The sequence below is a fragment of the Ovis aries genome, chromosome 22, assembly GCF_016772045.2.
Source record: "Ovis aries strain OAR_USU_Benz2616 breed Rambouillet chromosome 22, ARS-UI_Ramb_v3.0, whole genome shotgun sequence".
Taxonomy (NCBI): domain Eukaryota; kingdom Metazoa; phylum Chordata; class Mammalia; order Artiodactyla; family Bovidae; genus Ovis; species Ovis aries.
Window position 1 is genome coordinate 15,205,189 of NC_056075.1, and position 24,681 is coordinate 15,229,869.

The 24,681-nt window shown below is 43.9% G+C and overlaps 1 protein-coding gene across 5 annotated transcripts in view; it reads left to right on the forward strand.

The window, feature by feature from the left end:
• The window catches only part of PLCE1 (phospholipase C epsilon 1), a 374,028-nt gene that overhangs the window by 156,337 nt on the left and 193,010 nt on the right, over positions 1-24,681 (forward strand). For all 5 annotated transcript variants that reach the window (XM_060405024.1, XM_060405025.1, XM_004020045.6 and 2 more), the window contains one exon: positions 18,825-19,113. In XM_060405024.1, the coding sequence (XP_060261007.1) occupies positions 18,825-19,113 (289 nt within the window). The remainder of the gene's footprint in view (positions 1-18,824; positions 19,114-24,681) is intronic.

The window sequence follows — 24,681 nt, forward strand, 5'->3', positions numbered from 1 at the left end:
TCTCAACCTTGGCTGTTCATAGAATCATATTTAAAATCGGGGAACATTTAAAAGATGCTGATGTGACCCACAGTAGCCTGATAAGTAAGAACCTGTGGGGTGGGGTGGAGATGGGCAGGGCTCCTGCCTTCTTGTTTCTCAGGCGACACAAAGCCACAGCCTGGTTTGAGAACCGCTGCACTAGAATTTCGGAGAAGGCGATAGCACCCCACTCCAGTACTCTTGCCTGGAAAATCCCATGGACTGAGAAGCCTGGTGGGCTGCAGTCCATGGGGTCACCAAGAGTCGGACACGACTGAGTGACTTCACTTTCACTTTTCACTTTCATGCACTGGAGAAGGAAATGGCAACCCACTCCAGTCTTCTTGCCTGGAGAATCCCAGGGACGGGGGAGCCTGGTGGGCTGCCATCTGTGGGGCTGCACAGAGTCAGACACGACTGAAGCGACTTAGCAGCAACAGCAGCAGCACTAGAATTTCACGTTAAGGAGACTCAGCAAAGCTTTTCTATGCCTTAGAAAAACAAAAACACACCACCACTGCTCCTAATTTATTTCCCCAGCTTGCTTTGGACCAGCAAGGTCCAAAAAGAAACTGGCGGGGGGGGGGGGGGGGGGGGGAGAAATATGTTTACATCAAACCTGTTTTGATTTTCATTCAGCTTTTGGTTTTCGCTCAACAGAGCATTTATTGGATGCCTAGTGTGGGCCTGGTCCTATGGCTGGGTATTTTGAGGAAATAGATTAATGATGAGTGAAAGAAGAGTTTGGGCCCTTTAAAAAGCAGGAAGGGGACTTCGCTCACAGTCCAGTGGTTAAAACTCTGCACTTCCACTGCAGGGGCATGGGTTCGATCACTGGTCCAGGGAACTAAGATCCCACATGCCACAAAGGCAAAAAAATCAATAAAGAGTGAAGGTTAAAAACAAAAACCAGGTGATGATATAAAATGTCCAGAATAGGCAAATCTGTAGAGATAGAAGGTATGTTAGTGGTTACCTAGGCCTGGAGAGGCTAGAGAAGAAGTGGGAAGTGACTGCTCATGGAAGTGGGGTTTCTCTTTGCAGTAATGAAAATGTTCTAAAATTAGAAATTAGTACTGAGCTTCCCAGATGGCACTAGTGGTAAAGAAACCACCTGCCAATGCAGGAGATGAAAGAAACCAGGGTTCGATGCCTGAGTCGGGAAGATCCCCTGGAGAAGGAAATGGCAGCCCACTCCAGTATTCTTGCCTGGAGAATCCCATTGATAGTGGAGCCTGGTGGGATCCAAGTCACAAAGACTCGGACACGATTGAAGCAACTTACCATGATGTTTGTACAACTCTGTGACTATACCAAAATTCATTTGTGGTATATTTCAAATGGGTGAATCTCAATAAAACTGCTGTTGAAAAAATTAAAAAGCCACAACTATGCTTCACTAAGAGGACTTCACACTAAGTGAATTAGGAACAGCAGAGAAGAAACTTTGCTGTCCACCCATTCCTTTCATATTTGAAAGAGCTTCAAATGGGGGCAATAAGGGAGCAAAATGATGCAGAGCCTGCTTGGAGGCATTTAGCGCTCACCTATATTCCAGGTAGCATCTGAGTGTACAGGGGAAGATGGGCCAGAAGCCATGCGGATGTCCTGGGACATCCAGTGGGTGAAAAAAGACCAGAACGCACTGAGTCCCAGACAGTGTTCTTTGTGCTTTATATAGATGATTAATCACCACCCAGTATCCCCAGTTTACTTCAGTGAAACTTGGGTGTAGGGAAGGTAACTGTCCCAAGGTCATACAATTATTTCTAAGAAGCAGCGTTAATACTGCCTTAAGGAATGGGTAGGTTTCTAATAGGAATGTGAAGCTAGAGGTATCGTGTGACAGTAGAGTCAAAGGCTGTGGTGTGCTAAGGGGGATGGAGAATAAGCAGCTCATTTTGGCAGGAGCAGTGGGTTCGGGTAGGGTGATAATGGAAAATGATGCTAGAAGGATGGATGGAGAGAGGTTATTGAGGAGCTCTCGTGACCATGCTAAGGCATCACCATGGAAGACCATCAGATCAAAGCAAGGCCCTGCGGAGTCTTCTTGGTGCGCAGGTGTGTGTGTATCTGAATGGGTGTTTCTCTGCATCTACTTACAAGCAGCTATGAGCGTGTTGTCTGGCACACCACCTTGTTCCTTGCATGGCTCCAGGTGTGTGATGGGCACACCACAGGACCCAGCAGCCCACCTGGCCCCCGATGGCCACTGGGGAGCAGCCACCAAAATGGAAGTCATGGTGATCTGGGGGAACTGAAAGCTTCCATAGGACCTGACTTTAGAGCATAGATTCTTTGCTGTGATAGCAAAGTCTCAGCCCAGGGCAACTCCTCAGGCCCAGAATGTTCAGGATGTTTAGCATCGAGTCTCCTGGACTAAGAGGCAAACTCTCCAAAGGGAAAGAAGAGTCTGTTTTCAACTGACCCCCTCACTCTCCACAAGATGGTAGCAAGTTGGGTTTCCCAGCCTTTGTCTCCCTTCCCTCTGGGATGCACGGGGACCAGCGGTGGCGTGGCCCACAGCAGGAGAGGAGGGATGGACATTCAGCCTCTCAGGCTGACAGTCTGTTCCTCAACCCAGATCCACGCTTCAGAGCCAGCAGCTTTTTGTGCCCAAGAACACATTCCTTTCTGCTGTCCTAGCTCAGCTCTGTCCATCTTGGGACTTAGTTCCTTGGTGAATGTGTTTTCGTGATCTCTCCCTGGTCTGACTCCAGTCATGCTTGGGTTTTATACCAAGCCACTAGTATGGTAATCTCCACATCACCTCAGATAATCAAGGTGATCGCAGTGCAGCTCTTCCCTTATTTCTTCATCCTCAGACCTTACAGTAGGTTAATTCTGTAATTCTGGTGTGCTCTAATTTTTTGCCCTCACATGATTCTAGGCACGTGGTGGCCACCCACATCCCAGTGAAATCAGCCTGTTCCCAAGTTCTTGAGCCTCTCTCTTCTCACTTATTATCTCCTGTCTCATCCTATTAATTAACTTTCTCTATTACCTGCCCTGCTTTCGCAGCTATCCCTGATCATGTAAGAGACACTCGATGAAACAAAGGTGAGTCATTGATTACTCAGTAAGCACTTCACAGAGGAGTGACAAAGAGTGATAATTGTTCTGAGATCCAAAACCAGGGCGAACCTTGGAACATGCTCATCTCAGACACACCATCCTTGCTTCTTTTCTTCCTGCCCCCGCCTTCCTCTCTGCATCTCCAGCTTCAAAATTTTCTTCATGATTCTCTCCTTACCAAATTCCTGCTCTACCTACAGATATCCCAATTTATTTTTTAATTTTTCTTAGAGTATAGTTGCTTTATAATATTGTGCTAGTTTCTGCTGTATAGTAGAGTGACTCAGCCATAGATATGCACATATCCCCCTCTTTTTTGGATTTCCTAACTGTTCACTGTGTGGATCACTTGCTATCTATGTTCTACACACCACTCTTGACTTTTCTTGTTTCTCTGTCTTGTGTCTGAAAATACTGTGATTTCTTTTTAACTTGCCCTTTGATTTAACTTGGTCTTTGATTGATTTTGGATGTGGGGAAAGGATCCATGGCTTTAGTAAGAAAAGGTTGCCAAGTCTGCCTTAAGAATTCTTAGGAACATGTGCAGGGCAAAATGTGAGAGAGCAGATGCCAGAACCTGCTGGAGGGGATGGATGGAAACCAGAGTTAACCTGGCCAGGGGCAGCCGTGCTGAACATACTCCACCTCATAAAAGAGATCACCTTAGTTTCTCGATGGCTGCAAGGGGAAGAGCTGACATGAAGAAGGAATGATTTGGACGGAGGGCATTGAAAGAAAAGAAAGAGTTTCTGATATCATCCGCATACCCTGACTCTCTAGAGCCTGTTCCCTCTTTGTCCCCAGTGCCTGGCACATCCTAGTCACTGCTGGAACCTGCACAAGCAGGTGTTGAGAGGATCCTCTGTGGTCTGCTCCTCACTGTGGCCTGGTGCCAGGTCCCCATATGTGGTCCTTCTCCTTCCATCATGAACACAACAGATAGAACTCCCTCTGTCTTTCACACACATAAAGTGGATGGCTGAACATGGCTGGGGTTCTTGTAGTGAGGGCACAAGATTTTGAGAGAGGAACGCAGGGAATGAGCCTCTCAAGGAACAAAAGGTGGCCGTGGATCATAGAACCCTCCAGCTGAAGCCTCATTTGCTTCTGAAAAGCACCCACCCACTGATAATGTGAAGAAGCTTCGGAAATGTCTAGGATTTACGTGGAGTGCGATCCCACAAAGGCCCCTTCCTCCACTCAGCACTACATTCACGTGTTTCAATTCACATTCCAGCAGCTCCTACCTGCTCTCCTGGAAGTGAGCCTCAGTGTCCTCACCCTCCTTCAGCGTACCTGGCCATGGACTCATGCTAACGCTGGCTGCATCATCTTTATTTGCCCCTGCCTTGACATACGGGTACTGTCCAGTCAATACAAGAGCCAGTTGAAATCAACTCGAGGAATAGTACATGAATTTCAACTGTATGCAATACAACGTACCCTAAATCATTGTAATCATGGAGGGTACAAAGGAGAGAGACTCTTGGGACACCCCACAGTTGATCCCAGGGGGGTTGGTTACAGCTATGGCTAGTATTTACACTGTTGCTGACATTGTCTTTGGTTAGGTATGGTCACATCTGCATGGTGTCCTTTACAAAGTCTTAGAGAATCACACTCCATCCAGTTGTTTAGGGCTCTCTCACAGTGAAGGACAAGAGTATTTTAGATTGTTGCAAGAAGCTCAGAGACTCTGGAGACAGAGAAAGCTCTTAAGTCTACTTTTTGCACAATAGAGCTTCATAACATTATTCTGTATATCATCTTTTTACCAAAACACTGTCACCTGTTTCTGTCAACAAAAGACCTCTTTGTTTTGATAGCCAAGGAAAACCTTAAGCTCAGTAGACAACAGAACAGGCTTTTTAAATGACGCAATGTAAGGGCTAAAATGCCTTATTTTTGGAATGTAAATTAGAAACTTTTTTTTCTTTAATATGACTGTCACCCTCGGTTTTGATCAACTTTAGGTTTGTTTTGTTTTGTTTTTAATGATATCCATGGAGTTCTTTGGAATGCTGCTCAGGATAACCACTACAGGATAGTCATAAGGGAGGTGGGAGATGCTGACTTTCCCACACCCTTGAGCCCTCTGAAATGTCTCTGACCTTCAGTTTCTCTGCGTAATCCTATCCCTGAACATATGTGCTCAGACACGCATGTAGCTGACAGCCACTCTAACAGGGCAGAAATTCTCTATCTGGGGATGAGACAGAGTATTCTTACTCTTCTCCGTGAACTGGAGTACAATTCTAATACATTCACCGGTTTATTTTTCTGTAATTCTTAATATTTTGGAACCTTCTCAGAGGCTTTTCTTTCCTCTGCTGTCTTCCAAAGGTACAGAGGAAGGTCACGTTTCCTTCAGCGCCTTCCCATTTCTATCTGGCTCCACACCTCCTACTAGACAGGAAAAGTCTTAACCTGCAGCCTGTCCCGTGGGGTGCCTCTGTCAGTGTTACACTGTGGGGATGAATGGAGTCCATGGTCTCTCTTAGTCCAGGTTAGCAGGTATGTTGGGCACTTCATCCCTTCCCTTTGGTTTCTGTTAATAACAAGGAAACTAGCACATTTAAGAAATCTTAGAAGTGATCGTCTCCATCCCCTTGGTGAGTTAAGATGAGATTGGGTCTTGTTTGATGTTGTATCCCTAGTGTTTAGCATGACACCTTGAAGAGGTGATAGGTGTCCTCAGGCACAGGAGATATAACCCTCTAGGTGTAAACAGTTTGTTTTTTTGTTTTTTGTTTTTCTTATTGAAGACAGTTCCATGGTAGTTAGCTTGGAAAATATTTGTGAGAGGAAACAGTTCTGGGCTCAAATGGCATCCACTTGTAAAGACTCAGAAGGACCCTGCTCATCTCCCCAGGTTCGTTGCCCATTCTCTTAGCTCCAATAGGGAGCCACTTTGCACATGGTACTCCTTCTGTCTAAAACATTTTCATCCCTCTTCTTTGCCTCCTCTTTGCCTGGCTAGCTCTCTGTCTTTAGGTTATGTGTAGATGTCACTTTCTAGGAGAAGCCTTCTATGGTCTTTTAAGACCTTCCTCTGTGTACCTGGAGCATGTTGTATTCACACTATTGCAGAATTGCCTGCCATCAGAGAATTGCCTACATTCTGGCCTACTTCCCCTGATGCTTGGAAAGTTTTCTTGAGAATAAAAACAGTTTTATTCATCATTTTGTCTCTAGTTTCTGGAATGCTCTTTGGCACAAAGTAGGCAGCCAGTAAATATTTGTTGAGCAAATGAATGATTGGTGTCCAAATAAGGAAGTTATTCATAGGCATAAATACCTTTTCCTTCAGAAATTTAAGTGCAGCCAGAGACTTTGTGTCTGCCCTGCCTGCCAGTCCAAGCTTCTCAGAGGATTCCCCTGGGTGAGTGCCCCTGCCTGAGGCCTGATTGTTGCAGAGCCCCTCCCCAGGCTGCCTTCTGATCTGACTGGGCTCTTGGTGGCTCCAGCTCCTAGAGACTTGGTGGTCTTTATCCACCCACTGCTACCTAGTCCACTTGCTCTACCTGAAGTATGCTCCCTAACTGGCTGTTAAGCCTGATTCTACCTTCAGATGAAACCTGAGAGTCTTTACAGCTTGTTATAAACAGCTCTCAAGTCTACTTGGTAGCATGAGGCTCTGAAGTCAGTGTCATCATGCCTGCAACCAGCTCAGATAGTCAAAGCCAGCTTACATTGGGTCCTGTTGCTGAGGGTGGGTCCTGTGTTGGCTCAATCACTGAGTTCTGTTCCTTGGCAATGCGGGGGAGGAATGTCCCTAGCTTCTCTCCACTGACCATTCACTTGGCTCCCATCACAGAAGAGACTTTCAGGAATTAAAGCACTGCAGTTTTCTGGTAGTAGAAACACATGCATTCAATAATGACAAACAAGTGGCCGCTCACAACTAGAGGAGGGTCTCGGTTGGCAGATCATACCAGTAAGTACTGCTCCCTTATTCCCACCTCTTCCTTTGCCCATGGAATTGAAGCTCATAGGATCCGGATCAAAGGGGAGTGAAAAGAAATGAGAGTGAGGGAGAGAGATGAGAAAAGGCGAGCAAGTGAGGAGGATGGGAAGACAGAGCAAGGAAAGATGGGATACGAGTTAATAGGAAAAACAATAAGAAATAAAGCATAAAAAAGCACAACAGGGGACATGAACTTGGGATGGAATAAAAACCTGTGGAGTGAAGAACTGTGGGGACCCAGAGGAAGCTGGAGAAGACACTTCCAGGAAAAACCTAGAGAGAAAGAAGAGAGCAGAGGAGTGAGAGGAAGGAAGGAGCCTGGGGGGAGAGAGGACTCATGCTGTAACTCCCGTGTTAACCAGGAGGATTATTAAGAGGTTCCTACTTATCGAATGCCACCTGTGTAACCAGGCACTGCAATAAGACTTTGCGTTCATAGCGTTGCAGGCGCACTTGCCCATAACTGAGCTCAGAGTCTGATTGTCCATGGAGCTGTGGACCAGAAAACACTCAGACATCTCCACATGAGTTCACATTGAGGAGGCTGGGCAAACCCTCCTGAGCTTAGAAGAGGTTCCACCGCCTTGGGAGCACCAGCGAATAACTAGGAGGGGGAGGGGTGATAGGTATGCCGGGTGCGAAGTTGTTTCTGGTCTTGCAAGCAAGCAGGCATGGCCTTAGAGCTCTAGAGATTCAGGTATGGATGCTATAGTGAACACTTGGATCCTCCAGGGCTATGCAGTTGGAGAACCCATAGCTATCTTATCTCATTTAATCCTGGTTTATAACAACCCTGTGATAACCTCCATTAAAGAAACACAAGTTACTTCCCGCTGCTAGTAGGTGGTAGCACTAGAAGTCCAGCAGGATCACAGGATGCAAAGACCAGGCTCTTTCTCTCCACCCTAAGGCATCTGCTCTCCGTCCCACCCTTGGTGGTCAGAGCAGTGTGTTCCAGGAGGTCAGCCTCAGGCAGTCTTCACGCAAAGAACAGAAGGAGGAAAGGTAGTGTTGGTTGGTCCAGAAGCAATGACCCAGGCAGAAAGGGGCCTCTTGGGGCCATCAGGATAGATGGTTCCACTGATGCTTTTGATCACAACAAACTGTGGAAAATTCTGAAAGAGATGGGAATACCAGACCACCTGACCTGCCTCCTGAGAAATCTGTATGCGGGTCAAGAAGCAACAGTTAGAACTGGACATGGAACAACAGACTGGTTCCAAATTGGGAAAGGAGTATGTCAAGGCTGTGTCACCCCGCTTATTTAACTTCTATGCAGAGTGCATCATGAGAAATGCTGGGCTGGATGAAGCACACACTAGAATCAAGATTGCCGGAAGAAATATCAATAACCTCAGATATGCAGATGACACCACCCTTATGGCAGAAAGTGAAGAAGAACTAAAGAGCCTCTTCATGAAAGTGAAAGAGGAGAGTGAAAAAGTTGGCTTAAAACTCAACATTCAGAAAACTAAGATCATGGCATCCAGTCCCATCACTTCATGGCAAATAGTTGGGGAAACAGTGGAAACAGTGGCTGACTTTATTTTGGGGGATTCTAAAATCACTGCAGATGATGACTGAAGCCATGAAATTAAAAGACACTTGCTCTTGGAAGAAAAGTTATGACCAAGCTAGACAGCATATTAAAAAGCAGAGACCTCACTTTGCCAACAAAGGTCTGTCTAGTCAAAGCTATGGTTTTTTCAGTAGTCATGTATGGATGTGAGAGTTGGACTATAAAGAAAGCTGAGCACTGAAGAACTGATGCTTTTGAACTGTGGTGTTGGAAAAGACCCTTGAGAGTCCCTTGGACTGCAAGGAGATCCAACCAGTCCATCCTAAAGGAAATCAGTCCTGAATATTCATTGGAAGGACTGATGCTGAAACTCCAATACTTTGACCACCTGATGTGAAGAACCAACTCATTGGAAAAGACCCTGATGCTGGGAAAGATTGGAAGTAGGAGGAGAAGGGGACAACAGAGGATGAGATGGTTGGATGGCATCACCGACTCAATGGACATGAGTTTGATGTTGGGAGTTGGTGATGGACAGGGAGGCCTGGCGTGCTGCAGTCCATGGGGTCATAAAGAGTCAGACACGACTGAGACTGAACTGAACTGAACTGATCATTTTGAACTGGGCAGGGGAAGGGAAGTTAGAAGCTTGGTGAGTAGGGATCCAGTTGGGGCTCAGGAAGCAAACAACCTAGCCCTACAGATTGATCTTGGTCTCATCTACCTGTTGTGGACACAGCAGCCTGGAGCCACAGGACTTCAGGAACTTTCCCTCATAGCTCCCAAGGTGCATATCTGAGCAAGAACGCTGCCCCAAGCCTCTCAGCCAGGGCAACACAATCTAGAGGATTTGTGAGTTTGTTTTTGTCTTGCAGGGGCTTTGTCCCCATGTGATTCATTAACTGACCCGCTGCTTCTTGGAGCTGCAGGGAGCCTGGTAGTTCAGGCCTTTAAATCCCTTCCGTCGACCTAATTCACAGCCTGACATCACAAGCCTCCCAACATAATCCATTTGTACTGATTCGATTTTTTTTTCAAGAGGCTTCCTTGGCAGCCAGGTTTTCTCATTACAAATATGATTCATCTGTATGGTAATTCCCAGTAGAATTAGTATCTCAGACATGATTCATCTTGGGAAATATTAAGCTAGAAGCATCGTTTCAGAAAGGCCTGGTACATGAATAGCTGCATGGAATTTCTGCAAGAGATGCTTCTTCATGAAATAGCATTTATCGAGTTGGCCCTGTGCTGGACTCTGAGGTAGGGGCTTTGGGGAAATACAGAGACATGAGTACCTCCCCCCTGCCCTCAGGAGCTCCCATTCTAGAAGGCAGATGGCATGGATGTGCATGTTTATGGGACGGATAACATGAGAAGTGCAGTCAGAAATGAAAGGTAATGTGATCTCATAAAATATCAGATTCTCAAACTTTAGCAGGAATCAAGATCACCCAGAAGGCTTGTTACAAAGCAGATTTCTGGGCCCCAACCCCAGAGTTTTGGGTTTAGTAGGTCTGAGGTGGGGCCCAAGAATATGTATTTCTAACAAGTTCCCGGGTGCTGTGGCTGTTGTTCTGGGCACCACACTTTGAGCACCTGCTCTAAGGATTTCAGTGCTTTCACCCCTACCCCCTCTCTTCACTGCCTGCAAGGAGCTAGGCAGTGTGCTTCCTGCTGGGGACAAAATGTGGAACAAAACATGACTGCCGTCCCCACCTGGGGAGCTCAGAGCCTGGAGGGGGAGTAAACAGCGACTTCCCCAGTCTACAGAAAGTGCCACTGTAGAGTTTTCTATGGGGGCAGCTGGAACTCAAAAAAATGATGCTTAGTTCTTGCTGAAGCTGGGGGAAAGCTGCACAGAGGAGGCAAAATCTGAACGCAAGTGTAAAATGTGGATTGGAGGAAGATATGTGGAAGGGCCTTCATTCCCAGCCTTTACCTTCCCAGATTATCAAGTGTCCTGGGGACATCCCCTCACACTCCTTAGACGTTTCCTGCAGTCATAAAGTTTTGACTTCCTACAGAAGCGGGTGGCATAGCTCTGGTTAATTGGCCTGGCCTTAGCAAAGTCTTTATTTTTGGCTCTGTGGAGCTCTGTTTGGTCAGTGTCTCGTGCATGGTCTGAATATTCTCAGTAGAATGGAATTCTCTGCACAGGCACTTGAATGGAATGTAGAATGAAGAGCAAAGGAAGCAACGGGCTTGCTACCAAATTCCTTCTCCCCATCCTTACCACTCTGGCCTCCAGGCTGCCTCAGCTACCACCCTCCAGCCCATAACAGCCTCACTGTTTCTGTTGACTCTTCAGGAAACTTGGCGGTTTTTATGTCACTGCATTTTGTGTAGACACACACATCCATCAGAAATCAAGCTTCCAGCATCTCAGCCTTCTAGAACACTGCTTCTGGATTCCAGAATTTAGGAAAGGGGCCCATGAGACCAGTAAAAGGGCTTTCCAAACCACAACTCTCACACTTGATTCCTTGAGGAAGGCTCCTGCATTGTTCCCCAGCCTATTAACTCTCAGATTACACAGTTCAGATAACCGTGGTTATTTGTTTTTCCAGCTCAGGCTACTTTAAGTATCACATTTGGGGGAGTTTAAGGGTGCTGTTAGAAGTGGATATATAGTCACTAGTGAGAAATGACAGATGATGTTGAAGGAGAATGCTGATAAGTGAGATACTGACTATAGGCTGTATTCAAGAATAATGATGCTCTGAAAAGAGAATGAAATGATGCCCTCTGCAGTGACGTGGATGAGCCTAGAGACTGGCATACTGAGTGAAGTAAGTCAGAGAGAGACCAGTATCATAGGATATCACTTGTATGTGGAATCTCGGAAAAAATGGTGCAGATGAACCTATTTCCAAAACAGACTCACAGATGCAGGTAACGAACATGGTTACCAGGGGAAGGTGGGGAGAGATCAACTGGGAGATGGGGATTGACATATACATACTACTATATAGAAAATAGATAATAAGAACCTACTGTAGAGACTCACAGATGCAGGTAACGAACATGGTTACCAGGGGAAGGTGGGGAGAGATCAACTGGGAGATGGGGATTGACATATACATACTACTATATAGAAAGTAGATAATAAGAACCTACTGTAGAGCGCAGGGAACCCTACTCAATACTTTGTAATGACCTATGTGGGAACAGAATCTACAAAAGGTGTATGTGTGTATACGGATATATGATTCACTTTGCTGTACGGCAGAAAGTAAGGTAACATTGTAAATCAATTCTACTCAAAAAAATTAAAAAGTATCATGATCAAAATTATCGTTAAAATTAAGGTTAATCAATATCCTCTGTCCTCCATTTAAGAAGCTGAGACGTATTGGTTATCAAACAGTAACACTGAGAGGGATGTAGGGATAATGTTAGTTGACCCCTTCATGTTAGATATAGAAAACCGTGGTAGGGGGTGGGTTTTGATCACATGACAGAGTTTGTCCTTTTTTTTTTTTTTTTGTCATTGTCCTCATGCATGTACCATAGTCTCTGTAACTGCAACTCAGCATTTGCTGAATCCAGAAAGTCCATATTGAATCCATATCTGTTTTCTCTAAGCCCCATGATCCTTTTATTTTTTTATTTTTATTTTTTTTTAATTTTTTAATTTTTTTTTTACTTTACAATTCTGTATTGGTTTTGCCATACATCAACATGAATCCGCCATGGGTGTACATAAGTTCCCACTCCTGAACCCCCCTCCCACCTCCCTCCCCATACCATCCCTCTGGGTTATCCCAGTGCACCAGCCCCAAGCATCCTATATCCTGCATCGAACCTAGACTGGCAATTCGTTTCTTATATGATATTATACATGTTTCAATGCCATTCTCCCAAATCATCCTGCCCTCTCCCTCTCCCACAGAGTCAAAAAGTCTGTTCTGTACATCTGTGTCTCTTTTGCTGTCTCGCATACAGGGTTATTGTTACCATCTTTCTAAATTCCATATATATGCATTAGTATACTGCACTGGTGGGCATACACACCGAGGAAACTAGAATTGAAAGAGACACGTGTACCCCAATGTTCATCGCAGCACTGTTTATAATAGCCAGGACATGGAAGCAACCTAGATGTCCATCAGCAGATGAATGGATAAGAAAGCTGTGGTACATATACACAATGGAGTATTACTCAGCCATCAAAAAAGAATACATTTGAATCAGTTCTAATGAGGTGGATGAAACTGGAGCCGATTATACAGAGTGAAGTAAGCCAGAAAGAAAAACACCCATGATTCTTTCAAATCATCATTTTCATGAAAACTCAGCATGGAGACTTGATCTGATTAAGCATTCTCAACTCTTAGGAAAATCAGCAAATGATAATGGGATAATGTTAAACTATTGGTGAATTTCTCAGAAAAGATCACATTTGTGTGCGTGCTTGTACGTGCTCAGTCACACAGTTGTGTCTGACTCTTTGTAACTCCATGGACTGTAGCCCACCAGGAATTTAATCCATGGAGTGGAATTTAATGGAATTTAATCCATGGAATTCCATCTAATCCATGGGATTTTCCAGGCAAGAACACTGGAGTGAGTTGCCATTTCCTCCTCCAAAGGATCTTCCCAACCCGGGGATTGAACCCATGTCTTCTGTGTCTCCTTCATTGGCAGGCAGATTCTTTACCACTGAGCCACCTGGGGAGCCCCTCAGATCACAATTAGAGCCTCATCTGGTTGCAGCTTTTCTGAATGCTTTGTAAAGATTTGGTGCTATTTCATGTGACTTCTGTAGCTGATGTTCAGCACATACAGGTGACAATACAGTGCCACCTGTGGTTTAGATGAATCCAGTAAGGTCATGACCAAAAAACTAAAGGATTCTAGCCAACTTCTTGGTGAAGATATAAAAGACCTTCATTAATTCAATCAAGAGCTATTTATTGAGAAGCTGTAATGCCAAAACTTCCAGACGCTGGTGATAGAGGAGTGAAAACGGAAATAAAATCCTCCTGAAGTTGCATTCTAGAGGGAGGAAACAGACCATAAAGAGAGGTGGCAGGATCGCTACTGCAATACCCATAGTAATCTAGGTTCTCTTTTCAGATTTTGAAAGTATGACTCCACTGTCTAATGGTCAGTAGCGTTGTTGCGAATTCAGCTGTTGGTAAATTTATCAGTACTTTGCATCTACTCTACCTTACTTTCTAGCTTTTTTTTTTAAATTGGAATATAATTATTTTACCATTTGTGTTAGTTTCTGCTGTACAACAACATGAGTTAGCTATATGTATACATATATGCCCTCTCTCTTGATTCTCCCTCCCACCCACCCCATCCCACCCCTCTAGGTTATCACAGAGCACCAAGCTGAGGTCCCTGTGCCATACAGGAGCTTCCCACTAGCTATCTACCCCTCTCTGAAAAAAGGTTTCTTTGACAACAGCAGTATAGGATTCTCTAACTGTTTGGTTTGGTGGCTAGCAGTACTGGCTTACAGATGCAGAGTCCTGATGCTGAGTCAGGTGTATGCGCATTAGTGCCTTATTTTTATGTGATGGTAATAGTAGGACCTCTTTCTAGAGCTGTTCTGGAGTTTCGATGAAATTGTGTCTCAGTGCTCAGTGAGACATTTTAAACGTTCATTAGATGTTGTGGTGATTACAAGCATTATTGTGTGTGTGTGTGTGTGTGTGTGTGTGCTCATCACTTAAGTCATGTCCAACTCTTTGAGATCCCATGGACTGTAGCCTGCCAGGCTCCTCTGTCCATGGGATTTCCAGTGTAAGAATACTGCAGTGGGTAATCATTCCCTTCTCCAGGGGATCTTCCTGACCCAGGTACTGAACCCAGGTCTCCTGCATTGGCAGGCAGATTCTTTACTGTCTGAACCACCAGGGAAGCCCACAAATATTACTGTTAAGGGTCAATGGACACCTAAGTAACAAGCCTTCTTCTTGTTGAAAGATTTCATGAGATATGCTATCAGATCTTAGAACACTGTGATTTTCCAGAGCTCTGACCCTAGGAAGAAAGCTTTTGGAACAGAGCAAGTACGAAATTGACTCCCCTTGTCAAGCACTCTCTTTGACCCAAGTAGAAGTCAAGATAAGACAAAGCCCTTTCTGGCTGTACAGAAGAAGGAGCTTTCCTCCTGGGTGAGTGCTATGGACCCGATGTGCCTGGCTGCTTTATGTCTTTCAGTGCTCTTAAGTCTGATTTCATCTCTGTCTGAATTACCCAGCCTTGAATGTTTGTTTTATTTGGGTTTGGATCTGAACTCCATGTCCCAGTGTTGGTTTCTTGAGTTACAAGGAACTTCAAATGTCTCCTTAAGTATTATCTAAGGACTGCTTGCTTTTATGCAAGTAACTTCATAATATTGAGGTCATGCTTCTCAAACACAGCCCCGCCATAGTGGAAGTAGTGTAATTCCATGGAGGGGACCCACTCACACTTCACAGTGGTGGGTAAACATAGGTGCTATGAAGGGCACTTTTGGCAACATTGATCTATAGTTCTTTATATAAATCTTTTTTATTGAAGTATAGTCAATTTATAATATTTATATTGATTTATATTTATGTTATGCAAATATACATAGAAAGACAAATGCTTTATATTTATCTCAAAGACAAATATGTTATCATTTCTATGTGGAATCTAAAAAATATGTATAGATCTTAAAAGTTCTAAGAACTCCACAATGGCCAACTATAAAAATTTTGACTCCTTCCTTCATTCCCAGTGACTTTAGCAAGTCCTGTAGAGTCCATATCTGAAATGTATCTTGATTATTTATAATAGCCTGCAATTTTTAGCTAACTTATTTGATTTACTTGTTTATTGTCTGCCTTCCTCCAGTAAAATAAAGTTCTTTTTGCTTTCTGCTGGATCCCCAAAGCCACTGGGCTTGGCGCAATGTATGTTTTCAATAAATAAAAATCAGTCGTTGGATAAATGGATGGACACATATCTTTTTACCAAGATTGGATGCCCTGTTGTAAGATGCTGCTTTTATATCAAAAAAGATATTGACCCATATAGGGCATTAGTCTGTTTAATTTTCAGCACCTTCTATTACCACATTAATCAAGTGAGATAAAGTTTATATATTTTTTCACCTTGTAATTTAAACTACAAATCTCCATAAAAAGGAAACATATTTGCTCATTCATTAGTCGTAACTTGACTGTTTTCCAAAGTACTTTAGGGTGACCATGAAAGGAATTATCATGAATAAAAACTATAACAACTGCAATGTTAACTTCACTTAACAGTCTTGCCAAAAAACAACATTTTCTTGAATGCTGTTGTTTGGGTTTTGGGTGTGACCGTGTTTAGTGCAATGGATAAAGCGGAACCACAGAGCTGGACAAACCCAGCTTCAGTCTTGGCTCAGTCGCTTACCAGCTGTGTGAAGTTAATTGTCTCACTCTGCCTCTCTAGGCTCACTGTCCCCATCTGCAAAATGAGTCAACCTCATAGGGCTAGTGTGTGGATTCAGATATCATGCAAGGAAATACTAATCATTGCACCTACCACATCATCATTGTGTAAGTTGACTTTTGCCCTGTGCCAAGGCATTCCCAATGCTTCATGGTTTATACAGCAGTCATTTATATAGCTTGTGTTCCTGTGAATTGTCTGGATGGTTCTCCTAGTTTGGATGAGCTGATCTTTGCTGGGCTCTCTCACGTGTCTGTGATGGCAAGTGGACTAGCCATTGGATAATCTAGGAGGGATTCACTATGTGCCTGCCGGTGGCAAAGTGAAAGAAAGTGAAGTTTCTTGGTCGTATTCGACTCTTTGCGACCCCATGGACTGTAGCCTGCCAGGCCCCTCTGTCCATGAGATGTCCCTGACAAGAATACTGGAGTGGGTTGCCATGCTCCACTCCAGGGGATCTTCTCAACCCAGGGATTGAACCTGCATCTGCGCTGCAGGCAGGTTCTTTAGCACTGAGCCACTGGGCCTTTTTAGCAGCTTTCCTCCGCTGAAAACAAACAAATAGACCAAAAACAATGAAGGGCTACCCATCTCTGATAGATTAAACCTCTTTTCTTGACTTTCAAGGCTCTCCTTTGTCAAGCCAACTGAACTTTTCAATTCCCCAATGATTTCCCTACACTCTCTGCTCTTAATACCTGCTCTCCTCACTGTCCCCAGGACACAATGTTTTCCAGCCTCTTCACCTTTACTTGCCATGTGACTTGCCTCCCTCAGCTGCCCCAGTTAGAGCCAGGCTTCTTTCTTTATCTTTACCTCTTAAATCTCACAGTGGGTTCTCTTCTCTGAACATCCAGAGTGTTTACTTCTGATGGACTCTTTTGAGACTTAGTGTGTTAGAGATTGCCTGTGTGATTTGGAGCTGGGAGAAGAAAAGCAGGTCCTGAGCTCTGCAACTCTCTACCCCCATTTGTCCTCACAATACACCCAAATAAGGTTAGGATGACATTATCCAGCACGTAAGAGCAAGGGTATAACTCCATCACTGTGAATTTCATAGACTGTGCTCTGTTGTTATACAATCACCTAATGATTGTTTAGAGCAGGGTCCATTCTCTTCTTGCTCGGTGCTAATGGGCACCGTTTCTAGACACCAGACTGGCACTTTGTATGTATTGTCGGGGGGAATCCCAGAATATCTCTAAGAATGGGCATTAGTATCCTCTCTGACTGGTCAAGGCAGAGCTGGGTGTGCAACCCCACAAACCTGACCCCAAAGCCTGGGCTCCTTCTGTCCCAGCACACCATCTCTGTGGCCACTAGGAATTTAACAACAGAATTAAAGATTCCACACCCTGTCTTCAAATGGAAAGTCTATACCAGAAAGCAGAGGAAGGCAGAGTAGGAATCTAGTCGGGGTGTTACCACAGACTAGCTCCATAGGGGTCCTTTTGAGTACCCTGGCGTGCTAGTTAAGGTGAGCTTTGGAGTGTGCAGCATCACAAGGGTGTGTGCGTAGTCTGGAGGGCATGCAAGGTTCTTCCCTTCCCTCGCCGCTCATCGCTGTCACCAGAGGAAATGACCTCCACTGTCACCCTACCCTGAACTTTTTATCTGTTCACCCTCCTTATTAGACTGTGAACTCTCAGAGAGGAGAAGCTGTTGTATTTACCAAGGCCTAACACATAACTGGTATATAAACACAGAAGAACAATTTTTTAATTTAATGCATCAATTGTCAACCAAGGCATGGTGCTCAAGGTAGCATGATGGAGACAACACAATATAGTAAACATTTATTCCACCATCAGAAAGCTAGATTAATTCACCCTGTGTTATCTTTCTTCTCTGGCATTTATACACTGCCAAGAAGGCTCCGGCTTCCCAGAGACCTTGACAAAACCCCATACCTCCCAGATATCATGTCAAACCTCATAACTTTCAGCTCTCACTTTCTAAATTAGATTGTGAAGTCCTACAGCGCAAGGGGTGTCTGTTACTCTTCGTAAACACTTTACATCTTTCAATGCAGTGCCTTGCACAGAGCAGAGCTACATGAATGCATGTTGGACAATTGCACTGAAGTGGATTGGAATTATGGCTGGGAAAATGTTGTAATAATCCAATATCTTTGAAATAATTCTTGGTGAGTTCAGATGATGAAGGAAAGAGGAAATCAGGATAGTGGCAGAGGCAGAAGGAAGAAAGGAAGGAAGGAGACGTGCACAGGATCTGTCATTTCGCTGGATGTGGAGGTCAGGGAGGAAGAGGGGAAAAGGGATTCAAAGACTTTCATCCAAGCTGATGGATCGAAAGCTTATAACCAAAAAGGGAACATAGAAGTTCTCCTGCCCCTTAACCCACTCACCCTTCCTTCATTCTGAGCATGAAAGGAGGATTCCTCATGAATGTGAGTCTGCAGGGTTCCTTGGAGATAGACAGATCTGGGGGAGTCACTCAAGAGAGTCCAGAACGACAAATAGGAAAGGTATGCCCTTGTCCCACTGTAGACGAGCTTTGCTCTGTTAAAGAGGAGGAGAAATTTGAGCTGAATATATTTTTGGTTGGTACAAGTCGTAAGTGCTCTGTTTGATAGCAGGGTTGTTTGAACGACCTATTTCATAACTGCACATAGCTTTCCCAAATAAATGGTGTCTGTAGAATGTTCAGGTTAATGTATGAGCCCAGTGTTCACGAGTGTTTGCGCTTAGAGCGACTGAGACTTCTTTCTTAATAAGTCATCTTGGCATTTTGTCAACAAGTTAATTTGCTTTTCTAAGAAACTAGATTAATACTTCCTGTACTTTGTGCTATTCACAGATCTACAGTGCAGTGAGAAGGGGAGAAGCCACGGAAGAGACAATTAGATCTCTTCTCCATTTTTTCGCCAAGCTCCCAGCCTCCGAGACAGCCCATGAAAGGATCAGTGTCAGTCCGTACTTAAAGCAATGTGTCCGAGACACAGTGTGTGAGTATCGTGCCACCCTGCAAAGGACTTCCATATCTCAGTACATCACCGGCTCTCTCCTGGAAGCCACCACATCTTTAGGAGCAAGAAGCAGCCTCCTCAATTCTTTTGGAGGATCCACAGGACGAATGATGCTGAAAGGTACTGTCTGACATTTCACTTTTAACTCTTCATCGTTCAATGCAGAAAAGAGTCTGAGTTAACATTTATGCATCTCCTCATGGAAAATTGAGTCCTCTTATCAACAACTTTCAGAAAGGGTAGCTGCTTTAAAAGAATATAAAATGATAGTCCTTTACCAAAATCCCTTAAGGTGTAAGCATTCCAAATAATGAACGTTAAGATTTTGAAGTTTCTTTTTAAAAAGAAGTAAATGACTAAAAGGCTGTGTTTAATTTTTTTAAGTTATTCTAATAGATGATTTCTCATAGTGGTGGTATATGACAGATGTCAATTACTATAAAAAAATAAAAATGAAAAAGCTCATGAAAAAGTGTAGTCATGTGGTCACAGTGAAAACCAACTGTTTCACTCAAAACCGAGTGGAATAGAGTCCTCTTGCCTACACAGAATTAATAGGTTCATGTTGACCGGAGAAGCTAAAGGCCATCTTCCAACGACTCCCATCTTAAAAGACTAAGATAGTCAGCAATCCTGCTAAGAAATGAAAACTAGTGGAGTATGGGGTCTCTGAATCAGAACTTCCCAGCTGCTGCCAACAAGTGGCAGACAGGCAGGTCAGAAATGGCTGCACACCAATGGAGATTTGTGCACTGCACAGCTGTCACCACCCACTTGGCATCCTTCCCTGGCAGGAAGCTGCCAGCCAGACAGGGACCATGCAGAGCAGCGTTCCACTGCTCAGGGGCTGCCAAGAACCCTCTCTGACATCCTGCCACTTCTCGCAAGGAGAGCCCCTCTCGTCCCTCCACAGCAAGCCCCAGACCTGCGATTATCACACCAGTGGTCTTCCTCCTTGACCTTCAACCTCCCCTACCCCGCCCCACCCCAGCACCCCTTGGGAAGACCCTAGAGGAGGTCCACACCTGTCTGTGTACCATGTGGATGCCATGCTAATTTGTTTTCTGGTGTCACCTTAACTGTTGTGGATCGGTTATAAATGATGAAAGAAGGAAAACACAAGATGGGGACCACTAATCCCAGAGACTAAAGAGGAGAAACTTAGATCCATATATGTTTCATTCATTCAGCATACGTTTTTTGAGCCCCTGCGTTCTGGGTTGGGGACAAAACATAGCCCTTACCCCCATGGAAAAGACCCCCTGGAGGAAAGAAAGGCTACCCATTCCAGTGTTCTGGCCTGGAGAATTCCGTGGCGTGTATAGTCCATGGGGTCGTAAAGAGCCAGATACAACTGAGTGACTTTCACTTTCACTTTTCCACCCATGGAACTTGTAGTCGCTAGGTAGTAAGGGTTTCCTCTACCCACAGGATTCAAGATTTCTTTACTCTGATGTGGCTCCTGGTAACTGCCAAGCTTGCATTCTGCATCAGTGATCTTCCTGGGAATTCGAGTTGAAATTGACATATAGAGTTGGCAGAGCTTCAATGCTTGCGACTCTATGTAAGGAGCTTATCCTGTGTGTTAATCAGGCTTTTATATCAGATACCCGCCCTGTGCCAAGCAGTGTGTAGGGCTTATGGGAGATCCTAATAACATACAAGTCAGTTTTCTTGCCTTTAAGTTTTTATCATCCTAGTGAGGCAGCCAGATTTGCATGCACCAAGTATTCAAAGAACAGACTGCACAGAGTTAAAAGCCAAATAATGTGGAAGTGACTCTAAGAGTTCAAAGCGTTTGGAAGTAGAGTTAATGGTCCATGTGACAAATGGTTTGGCTGCAAAGGAACAAAGTCAATAAAAGCCACTTTGTTTCTTCTGTTAATTGAAAAAGGACATATCTCCAGGCTCCCCAAATGTTGTGTTTTGGTTCCCAGGCAGGCTGCCTCCAGTCTTACACAGACCTTTGGGGGAAAAAAAGGAGGCCATTAGTTAAGGTGTCTGTTGCCCTGATAGTAAGTAAGTTGATCTCCATTGCTCTTTGCACGTTCCTGTTCAGATCAGAACTCTGAGATCAGCATTCCCATCTCTGGGACTTGTTGGATCATCAGCTAATGAGTTATCATTGAATTGGGTTTTATGCAAGAGTTGGGAGTTTCTTTTAACTTTCTGTTTTGCAGCTCTTTAATGGTGTCTGATATCCGTCTGTAAGTAGTTTCTGCTGAATAATATAGTTAGCAGGTTGGCTTCAGCTCCAAGCTAATTTCTGTATCTCTACCTTGCTCTCTTGGACATCTTTTTCAACTTCAGTGCTTTCTCCCATGGGGTTTTCAAAATCTGTATGTGCTGTAGTGAAATATATGGTTCTTCAATATGCAGTGGAATGTAATACATCTTAAAAAACCATACATGGCCGTTCAAAAATCATGGAGTGTTTAGAGAGCCTATAGGTTCAGCATATTGAGTAGCTGGGTCTTGAGCTCTATTGGCCTCCTACTCCAGCAGGGGTCTGGACGACATGCTTGGCTGCTATGCCATGTTTGCCTGCTTGCTTTATTGTTCACTGTGTGTTCTGTGGCATCAAGCAGGCCAACAAATTTCAGCTCTGTGTCACTAATGAAAATCTATGGGAAGTGTGTGACACATTCAGTCTCCAGGTTATAAACGACTCATTTTCCAGAGTTCATTTCTTAGGAGCTGTGTGGAACTCAGAACACTTTCCTGGAGAAGCAGTATTAAACATTGTGATTTGGTTCCAGACTTTAGTCCTCAAAAACCTCCTTAACCCACAACACAGTTGTAATCTACACACTTCCCATGGAATAGAAACAAAAACACAATTATTAGAATACTGAGCATCAGCCTCCAGGAAAAAAGCAATACAAATGAGTTAAAAGGCATTTGTTGTTGAGGGGAAACCATTTTAATTAAGATGAGTAGAGGTAAAGTAAAACTTGCATGGAGATTTTGTAAAGAACTTTGGGCCATTTCAGAGATTTTAGATGTTGGCATCTATAGTTCTGTTATTATGGTTAATTATATTTTGAAACTCATACCTAATGTGAAAGATTCAGAAAATTATTATCCCAGTAACTTTCTTTTCTTTTAATGAGAGGCTTATAAATGGAATGAAGAAGGGAAGAGGGAGACAGGACAGAGTTTGTAATTTTTTCCCAGAGGGAAAAGGTAAGGAAGAGGGTCAAAAAGAATGACCTTTTCCATGAGAGAGATCACATTGAAAGTGGATTAAATCAAGTTAGAAAAGGTAGGGGGGAAAAAAAGGAGGACGAAAAACAAATGCTATATGATTCCTTTCGTGTGGGGGTGCTTAGAATAGTCCAAAGCATCGAGACGGAGAGTAGAACTGCGGTTGCAGGGGCTGGTGGAGGGAGGGTTTGGATGCGGAGTTACTGTCAATGGGTACAGAGTTTCATTTTGCAAGATGAAGAATTCTGAGGATGGATCGTGGTGATAATTGTGTAACAATATGAATTTACTCAATATAACTCAGCTGCATTAAAAATGGTTAAGATGCTAAATTTCGTTATATATGTTTTTACACAAATTCACACACACTCACAAATAAAAGGATTTAAACAGGAGGAACACATGATGCAGGTCTCTAGTGCCAGGCCCATTAAGATGTTAGAAAGAACCAAGTTTGTGAAAAAGAAATGTGAAGACAGCTTTCCAGGTGACCTACAGATGCCCCAAGTCAACTTGTCTCCTGGAAGTGGTTATGATTACAAAATGAGGGTTGGAGCTGCCTGTAGTAGGTAAGACTAGGAAGAGAAAATGTCCAACCAATTTCTTCATTGCTCACAGGGCATTCCCAAGTCAGGACTTGATAATGTCAGGGTTGATTGGCCAGCTCTGCAGCATTACCACAGTCTACAAGATTCTTCTAACTCTCCAACATCTTCATCAGTTTGCACCCCTCCAGTGGTATGAGTAGCTCTAAAAAATCAGCCGACAGTCAGTTCATTCCTGGTTTTCTGCCTTCAGGACCAGTGAGGATGGTCCGTCTCCTCAATGGAAAGTTTGCCAAATAATGAGAAACATTTTCTGATATGATGCATCAATCAGCAAGGATATACTGTCTCAAGGAGAAGGCAATGGCACCCCACTCCAGTACTCTTGCCTGGAAAATCCCCTGGACCAAGGAGCCTGGTGGGCTGCGGTCCGTGGGGTCACTAAGACTCGGACATGACTGAGCGACTTCACTTTCACTTTCACTTTCATGCATTGGAGAAGGAAATGGGAACCCGCTCCAGTGTTCTTGCCTGGAGAATCCCAGGGACGGAGGAGCCTGGTGGGCTGCCGTCTATGGGGTCGCACAGAGTCGGACACGACTGAAGCGACTTAGCAGCAGCAGCAGCAGCATACTGTCTCAAAAAATGGAAAATGGAGGTCAGGGACTTCCACTAGTTGAATACAGCCAAGATCTTTCTGCTCCCCATCTAATCCCCCTTTTCCTCCTCCCCGTTAACCTTGCTAGAATCCCAGGACCAACTCTGCAGAGCAGTGGCAGCCGAAAGGGTTCTTGACTTCAATAATCAGAAAGACGCTTTCTAAATCCATTGCCTGCTTTTCTTTTTTCCAGTGTACTCCCCACTAAAAATTACAAAAGCAAGATTAGGTCAAAAGGGAGAGAAAGCAATGAGGTAATTGATAGTAATGGGAGAAGGAAATGGCAACCCACTCCAGTTCTCTTGCCTGGAAAATTCCAGGGACTGCGGAGCCTGGTGGGCTACAGTCCATGGGGTCGCAAAGAGTTGGACACAACTGAGCGACTTCATTTCACTTCACTTCAAAGCACTGAAATAGCAAAAGTAAAAAAAAAAAAAATAGTGATGAGGAAGAGGATTTTTCAATATAATGTGGCTGTTTTCAAGTGTACATTTTGTATCAGCTTGTTCCTAAGTTTGTAAATCAAAAGATTAAATATTTACATGTAACTTGGACAAAGCATAGTCACCCATATTTAAATTATGTAGTAGGAAATGCTCATTTTTTAACCAGTTTGGGTGTGTGTATGTATAGAATAGTTATTAATAAATAAAGTTATTCATCATAGATTAGACTATAAATAGAATATTATATGAAAATAAAGAGTTTCCCTGGTGGCTCAGATAGTAATAAGTCTGCATGCAGAAGACCCGGGTTCCATCCCTGGGTCGGGAAGGTCCCCTGGAGGAGGGCATGGTAACCCACTCCAGTATTCTTGCTTGGAGAATTCTATGGACAGAGGAGCCTGACGGGCTACAGTCCATGGGGTCACAGAGTTGGACGTGACTGAACGACTTACACTTTCACTTTCACATGAAAAGAAAAAGTGCCCTGCAGATGTAATATTCTTATTTGAAAATGGGGAATATTCTGTTTCTGATAGAAAGGTCTAATAATTTTCAACTTATTTTCTTCTGCTGCAATAAGTATATTCTATTTGTGTCTTTTTCTAAAGTGAATACCTTTGCGTATAAAAATAGGAAGACCTAATAGGAATATACACACACACATTTGAACTATGTGATTGTACCTCATAAATAATTAAGTTTATGAAGGCTGTCTTGGTTGACTTCCTCATAATCAAAACAGTTACGCTTTACATGCCTACCAGGCAAGAGAAGATGTCTCCATGGTTCTAATTCCAAGATTTAAGTGTATTTAAATCTGACTTACTAGTTT